Raw genomic sequence first — 10,555 nt, forward strand, 5'->3', positions numbered from 1 at the left:
AATTGCGCCCTTTGCCCCCTATGTAAGCAGGTTCAGGAGTTCGCTGCTCATCTCCTATTCCAGTGTAGATTCACCGTCCGCGTTTGGAATGAGGTCGTCGCTTGGCTAGGCATGCACGGTCAATCACCAATGACTTGGCGACATGAGGTCTCTGTTCATGATTGGTGGCTAAAAATGATCGACTCAGGCCGCTACATCAAGAAGGCGATTGTCTCCGTGATGATGCTTGTCTCGTGGAAAATTTGGAAGGAGCGAAACGCTAAAGTTTTCCGCAACACGGCTACCCCGACTTCCCGTTGTTGTTGCCAAGATCAAAGAGGAAGCCCATCTCTGGGCGCTGGCTGGAGCCAGACACCTGAGTACTCTAATGTTGCGAGAGTGGTCTTTTTCTTTTTGCCGCTCTACGGCTTATGTCTAGACCTTCTCCTTAATTAATGAAAATGGCAAGTCTTTTGCCTCGTTTCAAAAGAAAACGTTGTGGTAAAATGTCGCTGCAACGCACACGGCCGAGCTAGCAACCAAGTGGCAGCGGTAAGCAAACTAAGCGGAGGGTTCTCGTTCTGGTTGTGCGAAGGTTCCATGCCGATTTTTGCTGATTTTAGGAACTTTCTAGAAGAGTTTTAAACCAGTTTTCTCTTTGCTGCTGCTTTCTTTATCCTTTTTCCCGGTCTTTTATTTTTTGTTTCTTCCTTTAAAAAATGTTCAGAATTTGAATTCATTAATTTGTTGCTCTTTATCCTCAAAAATTTCAAAAAAAATTCAAACTCTTCAAAAACTGTTTAGAATTTAAAAAAAAATTTGCTTTATTTTTTTTCAGAATTTCAAAAGATGTTTGGAATTTACAAATTTTGTCGCAAGGAGGGGTCGTATTGGACCTGTCATCTACCACTAGACAACTAAACACGCCCGAGTGATTTGATTTTCGTACTACTACTTTTGTATTCCCCGGCTGCAAGTACTTGCTAGCAATATAATGTGCATTAATAAAAACTTGAATTTTATTCGCATGTAGTGAATCTGATTCGGCGTCTCGTCCAACCAAACTAGTAAACAAACGGGAATGTTTCTGCGGCCAGATGATTGCGCAGCACAAACGAACGCATAGACAGCCAATCTCAATCCAGGATCCAGACTGTAAAGACGGAAAAGAAATTCAGCAACGGTCGCCCATGTGAGCGGGCCCCGGCGCTGGCGCAAGACGCCATCGCGATCCCAGCGAGGTCCAGCGAATTCCAGGAGAGGCAAAGAGGAGAGAGCCGTTATATAATCAATCAATTATCAAGGGAGGTTATATAGTGGCACAAGAGGCGGCAGGACGTGAGGACAAGGCAAAGAGTCAAGGAGAGAGATAGAGGCATCTATTCTCACAAGATACGCGGCTGCCATGGCGAGAACCCTCTTTGGTTTCGTAGTCGCCGCCGCGCTCGTCCTCGCCGTCTTCATGCCAGCCTTCGCCGCCGCGCAGGCCCCCGCGCCGGCGCCCACCAGCGACGGTGAGCTATCAAACTCCAGCATCGTCCCCTTATGAATTGTTTTTTCCTTCTGAATTTCCTCTCACTTGTTTCTCGTCGATGCGTGCAGCATCCTCGGTCGACCAAGGCGTTGCCTACTTTCTGATGATCCTGGCGCTGGTGCTCACCTACCTCATCCACCCGTTGGACGCCTCCTCCCCGTACAAGCTTTTCTGAGCCTGTATATGCGCAGAGGCTTCTCATTCTTTTGTTCTTCTTTCTGTTGTTCGTTGATCGATAAGCTAGTGGATTCTTGAGAGATTGGTTATGTGAGATTCGATTTGAATTCATTAATTTGTTGCTCTTGTACTCTGGTGGATTCGCACGCATGCGTGCATATTTTTGTTCCAATGCTTCTCAGGTCTGTTGCCAGTAATTATGCGTACTAGTCATCAGCCCGCATGGGCTAGCAATTCATCAAGTGCATGAATAGTACTCCCTCCAATTCAAAATAAGTGTCGTGGTTTTAGTTCAAAAATGAACTGTCGTGGCACGACACTTATTTTGGATCAGGGGGAGTACTATATATATATGTAATTTCATAAAAGAATGAAAATATAGGTAGAAACTTTGAAGAATATTTTTAAAATGGTTTACATTAGAATATGTAGTACTTATTCTGGTTATCCATGGGCCAGAAAAGGAAATTACATTTTTTTCTATTGGGTTCTAATTAGGGGGTATTAAGTGAATTGGAAGAATGACGATGTGGGACATGTGAACGATACTTGGCTCTTGGCGACTCTAAATACGAAAAATATGCCCTGTAAAAGATTTTTCATTTTTAGAATGGGTCAATGCAGAAAAAGTTTTCCTTTTGGAACAAAATTAGCACCTTATGTTGAAGAACCATGCTGGACATGAACGGTAGAAATGCAAACTTTGAAAGTGGTTTATTTATTTATCAATCACTAATACAACAACAACAAAGCCTTTAGTCCCAAGCAAGTTGGGGTAGGCTAGAGGTGAAACCCATAAGATCTCGCAACCAACTCATGACTCTGGCACATGGATAGCAAGCTTCCATGCACCCCTGTCCATAGCTAGCTCTTCGGTGATACCCCAATCCTTCAGGTCTCTCTTAACGGACTCCTCCCATGTCAAATTCGGTCTACCCCGCCCTCTCTTGACATTCTCCGCACGCTTTAGCCATCCGCTATGCACTGGAGCTTCTGGAGGCCTGCGCTGGATATGCCCAAACCATCTCAGACGATGTTGGACAAGCTCCTCTTCAATTGGTGCTACCCCAACTCTATCTCGTATATCATCATTCCGGACTCGATCCTTCCTCGTGTGGCCACACATCCATCTCAACATACGCATCTCCGCCACACCTAACTGTTGAACATGTCGCCTTTTAGTCGGCCAACACTCAGCGCCATACAACATTGCGGGTCGAACCGCCGTCCTGTAGAACTTGCCTTTTAGCTTTTGTGGCACTCTCTTGTCACAGAGAATGCCAGAAGCTTGGCGCCACTTCATCCATCCAGCTTTGATCCGATGGTTCACATCTTCATCAATACCCCCATCCTCCTGCAGCATTGACCCCAAATACCGAAAGGTGTCCTTCCGAGGTACCACCTGACCATCAAGGCTAACCTCCTCCTCCTCACACCTAGTAGTACTGAAACCGCACATCATGTACTCGGTTTTAGTCCTACTAAGCCTAAACCCTTTCGATTCCAAGGTTTGTCTCCATAACTCTAACTTCCTATTTACCCCCGCCCGACTATCGTCAACTAGCACCACATCATCCGCAAAGAGCATACACCATGGGATATCTCCTTGTATATCCCTTGTGACCTCATCCATCACCAATGCAAAAAGATAAGGGCTCAAAGCTGACCCCTGATGCAGTCCTATCTTAATCGGGAAGTCATCAGTGTCGACATCACTTGTTCGAACACTTGTCACAACATTATCGTACATGTCCTTGATGAGGGTAATGTACTTTGCTGGGACTTTGTGTTTCTCCAAGGCCCACCACATGACATTTCGCGGTATCTTATCATAGGCCTTCTCCAAGTCAATGAACACCATATGCAAGTCCTTCTTTTGCTCCATATATCTCTCCATAAGCTGTCGTACCAAGAAAATGGCTTCCATGGTCGACCTCCCAGGCATGAAACCAAACTGGTTTTTGGTCACGCTTGTCATTCTTCTTAAGTGGTGCTCAATGACTCTCTCTCATAGCTTCATTGTATGGCTCATCAGCTTAATTCCACGATAATTAGTACAATTTTGAACATCCCCCTTGTTCTTGAAGATTGGTACTAATATACTCCGTCTCCATTCTTCTGGCATCTTGTTTGCCCGAAAAATGAGATTGAAAAGCCTGGTTAGCCATACTATCGCTATGTCCTCGAGACCTTTCCACACCTCAATGGGGATACAATCCGGGCCCATCGCCTTGCCTCCCTTCATCCTTTTTAAAGCCTCCTTGACCTCAGACTCCTGGATTCGACGCACAAAACGCATGCTGGTCTCATCAAAAGAGTCGTCCAGTTCAATGGTAGAGCTTTCATTCTCCCCATTGAACAGCTTGTCGAAGTACTCCCGCCATCTATACTTAATCTCCTCGTCCTTCACCAAGAGTTGGCCTGCTCCGTCCTTGATGCATTTGACTTGGCCAATATCCCTCGTCTTCCTCTCTCGGATCTTGGCCATCTTATAGATGTCCCTTTCGCCTTCCTTCGTGCCTAACCGTTGGTAGAGGTCCTCATACGCCCGACCCCTTGCTTCACCAACAGCTCGCTTTGCGGCCTTCTTCGCCATCTTGTACTTCTCTATGTTGTGTGCACTCCTATCCAGGTATAGGCGTCTAAAGCAATCTTTCTTCTCTTTAATCGCCTTCTGGACATCATCATTCCACCACCAGGTATCCTTATCTTCGCTTCTCCTTCCCCTGGACACTCCAAACTCCTCTGAGGCCACCTTACGAATGCAAGTCGCCATCTTCATCCACACATTGTCCGCATCCCCTCCTTCCTCCCAAGGGCCCTCCTTAATGACCCTCTCCTTGAACGCCTGAGCTACCTCCCCCTTGAGCTTCCACCACTTCGTTCTAGCGACTTTAGCCCACTTATCCCGCTGGACACGAATCCGAAAGCGGAAGTCAGCAACCACCAGCTTATGCTGGGGTACAACACTCTCTCCAGGTATCACCTTACAGTCTAGGCACGCACGCTTATGTTCCCTTCTCGAGAGGATGAAATCAATCTGGCTAGAGTGTTGGCCACTACTAAAAGTCACCAGATGTGATTCTCTCTTTCTAAAGAGGGTGTTGGCTACAATCATGTTGTAGGCTAGAGCAAAGCTTAAGACATCGTCTCCTTCTTGATTCCTGATGCCATAGCCAAAGCCCCCATGCGCCCCTTCAAAACCTGTGTTAGATGTACCCACGTGGCCATTAATCACTAATAAAGTTTGAAAAGGTTTAGATACAAGCCTGTAATTATCTTTTACTGGCTCCTGAAGAGCGAACTTGGTTGTACAGAGAATTACAGACATGAGAAATCTCGTAACATCTCTTCTGGGAGACATAATTCATTGTTTAATTGTCTTTAACAAGGTCTATGCACTTTACCAAGACATTTTTTTTTGACAAATCTCGTAGACGTCTCTTTTGGGGGAGAGGGGACGGCAAATGCAAGTATCATTTAGTGAAATGGAAGGTCATTTGTAGATCCAAAAAAGAGAGGGGGTCCTGGAGTTCTGGATTTGCAAAAACAAAACATTAGCTTGATGACTAAGTGGTGGTGGAAAATAGAAACACAAGAGGGGTTATGGCAGAAGATTGTCAAATCTAAGTATTTCCGGAACCAAACTATAGCCTCAATTAAACCTGGATTTAATGACTCTCCTTTCTGGAAAAATATTCTCAAAGTGAAAAATGTTTACCTTGCTGGCGGAAAAATTAATATGAACAGTCGCAATTCAGTTAGATTGTGGCTGAATCCTTGGCACAATAATACTCCTTTATGTGACCAAACGCCACATTTATTTGACATATGTCAGAAACAAAAGTGTACTGTTTCAGAGTTTTGTACTCCCTCTTTTCCGATTTATAGTGCTTATTTAAAAAAAATGGGATAATTGATATTGTGCCCTTAGTTGTGTCCCACTCGACTGGTTTGTCCCTAATTTTGAAAAACCCGTAGTCCTGCCCAAATGCATTTGGTTTCCTTGTGTTTTTGCCCTTCCGTCTCAATTTCGTCCAGTCAAAGGCGTTTGACTGTTAGGGGGACTTTTTTCTGGACCATTTTGCCCTTGCAGCTTGGTGCTTCCCCAGTCAACCACCACCACAGCGGCCTGCCGTGGCCCAGATCTGGCCCTCCCGGCCCAGTTCCTTCCTCTCTCTCCCATGGGATCTCTCTTTCCCGTAACTCCTCTGTCTCCCTCAGATGTGCAGAGCGTCGCCGCCCTTGGAGTTCGCCTCTGCCGCCGGATCTTCTACCCCGCCTCGGCCACATCCACATCCCCGCAGTTCCTCATTGTTCCTGTCGCTGGAGCACCCGCGCCTTGCCTCTCTGCCTCGCAGCCACGCCGGAGCCCTGTGTCACGTGACGCCGCCAAGGTCGTCGCCCAGCTAGGTGGAAGAGGTAGGTGGCCGGAGTGCCCGCGCCTCCCGCAGCCGAATCGGTCGGAGCCACCAAGACAAGGCGGATCCAGGGACGGCGACACGGATCCTGGGGCATGGGGCGACGACGCGATGCAGGGGAGGCCTGGATTGGCGCGGGTCATGGGGCACGATAGAGACGGCGAATCCGGTCGCGGGAGGCGTCGGCTGGACTGGATCCGAACAGATGGAGGTCTTAGCTGTGGGACGTAGGGCACCATGGCCAGTATGGAGGTCGGGGATGAGTCGAGGGAGGAAGAAGATAGGAAGAGGGAAGGTTTTTTCTTTTCTTTTGTATTTAACTGGGTCCCACATGTAAGTGTAACTCGTTTTTTCATTGATTTTTAACTAAACTTACAAGGAGGGGTACAATGGTCCAGAAAAATCTCTTCCTAACAGTCAAACGCCTTTGACTAGACAGAATTGGGACGGAAGGGCAAAAACACAAGGGGACCAAACACATTTGGGCAGGACCACGGATTTTTCAAAATTAGGGGCAAACCAGCCGAGTGTGACACAACTAAGGGCACAATATCAATTATCCCAAAATAATTAGGTTTCGCGTTTTATAAGTCTTAGTTTAATTGTTCTCCATCACACGTTCAGATTTCAAGTTACATTAAATCATTGCATGCAAGAATTAAGAGAAAACTGACCAATGCATATACATGCATGCATGCAAAAATTAGTGAACATATTTTTTAAAGAAAAATGAGCGCATTAATTGAGTGCTTTTTGCAAACTACAAAAATTATTTCACCACTCACCATCTACTTTGGTTGGTGAGATTTTTGAATTGAGTCCTATAAACCGAAAAGGAGGTAGTAGCTGGTAACTTCGAGTTAGCTTTTCGTCGTCGTTTGACTGATGATTTGCTTAGACAATGGGCTGATATAGTTGAATTGGTGCGTAGTACCAGTATGAATTCCTCTCCTGTCCTGATAAGGTAGTTTGGTAATTTGGCACTCTTGGTATTGGTAATGTGATTGGTGCTTCATGTTCGCCCAGCAATTTGTGGCGAAGTCTTACCTGATTGTTTGCTTACTAGCCCCAAGGCAATAAATTGTACTCCTATATGATTGCTACTGCTGCTGTTTGTTGGGGTATATAGACCGAAAGGAATAAAATTACTTTTAAAAAGGGTTTATGAAAGGTGCAGATAAGAAGGTTCCTCAACAGAGGGTGCAGGCACTGATGGTCGAGACTACGCGCCTGACATCGTCGCTTTTGTCTACCGCAGAAGCTGGAGCTGGGTAGAAAGCACAACCGCTAACGCAGATTGCAAGTCTTTTTTATCTACAAGCTACTAGCTTCCAGTTCCTGTGACCGTTCATTACTGTATGGCTATGTGCTTAAGTTTCCTTTGATGTTGTCAATCGTCTGGTTGGAACTCTGATAATTTAGGCAGGTTTTTAAGTGGTAGCAGGTTTTCATCCTGTAACCTAGAGGTCGGTGGCGATCTCTAGGTGGCAGGTTTCCTGTTAGTGCCCCAACCTGCTTTTCCTTTTCCCGGTCTTCTAGCTTTTATGTTGGTCATATCCTGTTGATTTGTAAGATGAACTCGGTTGGTTTTGAGCCACTTGGATGGACTGTGTATTCCGAAAGGGGCAAATGCCCGGTTGGAAAAGAGAAAAAAACGTGCAAAGAGAGATTAGTGCGGGCGAAATAGTAAAAACCATATCAAAATGAGATGCAATCATACAACCAAAGCGAGTCGGGGAAGAGGTTGCAGCGGCGGACCTATTTGTTTGAGCCGCTGCTAGCTGGCTTTATTGTTTCCCTGTAAAGTGGTGAGGCAGCAGCGAATTATGGCGAGGTATGCAAAATGTTCATTCCTTTTTATATACTTTCTTTATTACTATTAAAAACGTTCTTATATTATGAAGCACGGTGAGAGAAGTCAGACTGGCAGAGTTTTTTTAAGTCAGGGAGGCAGAGTGTCACCACGGAGCTATATCTCGCTTATAGCGAGATGTACGCTCCCCTTTCTCGTAGCTTCTCCCAGTCGCTACAGTTCTAGGCCAGCCAACTAATGTAGCACGGTTTGTGACTGTTTTGCAACCATTTTCCGGGTTTCTTTTTTTTCTGTTTTTTATTTTTATTTCTGTCTTTTTGCTTCCTTTGCAGTTTTTATCTGGTTTTTTCTTTATTTCTTTTTCGGTTTTCTATTCATTTTAACATTTTTACAAATTTTTGATGCCTATTTTATTTTTTATATTCATTTTACATTTTTGTTATACATGTAAAATATATTTTTACATATGTTTATCATTTATAAAAGACATGATTAACATTTTTATAAATACAATTTTGAATATTTTAAGTATTTCTAAATATATATATATATATATAAAGTAAAAAAAGAAGAAAAGTAAAACAAAATGTGAGAAAACGAGCGCTAGGCGTGCGGACGGGACGCACTGGGCTGGGCCATTGTCGCCCGTTTCAGGCGAGACCTTGTGCTGTCTTGCACTAGTCGCCCCGAGTGTCATGCGGGAGCAACTTGTTAACGAGCGCTCCTTCGGGAGCCTTGCAACGATCAGCGTCACTTGACGCGCTCTTATCCATTCGCCACGTGTCGCGCTATGGACGCTTTTCCGAATTTTTTATTTTTTTATTTTTCCGCACGTGTTTTCGGCTTTTAAACGTTTTTTTTCAGGTTTTTTCGACGTTTTGGTTTCCCCCCGGTCTTTCTTAGCTTTTCGATCAAAAAAAGTTTTGAAAAAAAAATTGGCGCGAAAAAAACGCGTTTTTTTTTCGAGAGTCATGGTTTTGCTTTCACGAGAGTCACGTTCGTGCCTCTCAGAAAGGAAAAAACAAAACGTGTTTTCTGTTTTTTTGTCTTTCGCGAGAGGCACAGTTGTGCTTTCGCGAGAGGCATGGCCGTGCCTCTCGAAAAGGGAAAAACAAAATGCGTTTTCTGTTTTTTTTTGTGAGAGTCACAGTTTTGCTTCCGCGAGAGGCACGGTTGTGCTTTCGCGAGAGTCACGGCCGTGCCTCTCGGAAAGGGAAAAAATACGTTTTTTCTATTTTTTTTCTTTCGCGAGAGTCACCATTTTGCTTTCGCGAGAGGCACGGTTGTGCTTTCGCGAGAGTCACGGCCGTGCCTCTTGGAAACGAAAAAAATGTGTTTTCTGTTTTTTTTTCTTCCACGAGAGTCACGGTTTTGCTTCCACGAGAGGCACGGTTGTGATTTCGCGAGAGGCACGGGCGTGCCTCTTTCGGAAAGGAAAAAAAATCATGCTCCCAGTTCGGTTTCTTCGCCTGGTTTTTCTCGTTTAGTTTTTTCGTGAAAAGAAAGTTCGTTAAAACCTATCAACATGGGATCTAGTTTTGAAGATCTCGACGCGAGGAATCCAATGGTGAAAACGGTTCGAGATTTGGACGCATGGTTTGGAAGATAAAACTTTTTGAATAAATGAATCTACGAAAAAAAGGGAAAACTCACTGGTTCCGACAAGTGGCACGATGCATGTGCGCCACTTGTCGTGACCTGGGAAAGTGAAGTGTTCTTTGAAACGAGTACTCCTTAATTAGTGATTTCGGTGTCATGCGCCAAGGTGAGCGAAAGAGTAGATGGGCCTGCCCATTTTCAACTAGCGCAAGTGACTACAGTACCTGGTTTTGAAAACCTTTGTCTCAAAAAAAGACCTGGTTTTGAAAACCTTCTAGAAAGTTTAAACCGGTTTTCTTTCTTTTGGGTGATTTCTTTACTGTTTTTTTTCTGGGTTTCCTTTTAATCTTTCCTTTCCCTTCTGTTTTTATTTTTTTGTTTCTTTTTCTTCTCTATTTTATTTTATTTTTCAAAAGTTTTTTTCCTTTTCAAAGTTGGTTCACATATTCAAAAATTGTTTCATGTTTTCAAAACATGGTCAGAAATTTCGAAAATTATCTGTGTCTTAGAAAAATATTCAATATTTCCAAAAATATCCATTTTTTTAAAATGACCAAAAACCGACAATCTGTTGTGCTCTACATGGTTGGAAGACCATGCTGATGATGTGTACCCAACGTGTAACAATGTCATGCCAAAGATCAAATCTGTAGGATTGCGTGTAGTTACTCACACCCGCATTAGCATATGGGATTTCTAGCCAACCAAGAGTATTCTAGTGTGGAACCTTTAGGTTTCCCTAGTTTTGTAATCTTTTGTTCTCCAGAGGCAAGACCAAAATCACTGCCTTGACCCATTTGAGAAAGTTCAGCAAAAATGTGCCCCGTAGAAAATTTTAGCACCATCTAATCCCTTTTAGTAATGCCCCAACACACTGGTTTTGCTGTTGTGCAATGAAAGGGCAAAGACTATGCTGTTGCCACCTTGACACACTAACAGCAGCATGCAATGAGAGAGAACGCTTGGCGTTGCACATGTGAGCAACACCGATGACATTGGGGTTGCATAATGCATCAACAACGCCATCAACAT

At 44.3% G+C, this 10,555-nt stretch overlaps 1 protein-coding gene across 1 annotated transcript; it reads left to right on the plus strand.

The window, feature by feature from the left end:
- Positions 1–1,277: 1,277 nt before the first annotated feature.
- LOC123089036 (arabinogalactan protein 16) lies at positions 1,278–1,899 on the plus strand. The gene is made up of 2 exons (XM_044510935.1): positions 1,278–1,493; positions 1,582–1,899. Exons 1-2 carry the CDS (start codon positions 1,385–1,387, stop codon positions 1,686–1,688), a joined length of 216 nt encoding a protein of 71 aa, XP_044366870.1. The 5' UTR covers positions 1,278–1,384; the 3' UTR covers positions 1,689–1,899.
- Positions 1,900–10,555: the final 8,656 nt, after the last annotated feature.

Source organism: Triticum aestivum, chromosome 1B (genome assembly GCF_018294505.1).
Source record: "Triticum aestivum cultivar Chinese Spring chromosome 1B, IWGSC CS RefSeq v2.1, whole genome shotgun sequence".
Classification (NCBI taxonomy): domain Eukaryota; kingdom Viridiplantae; phylum Streptophyta; class Magnoliopsida; order Poales; family Poaceae; genus Triticum; species Triticum aestivum.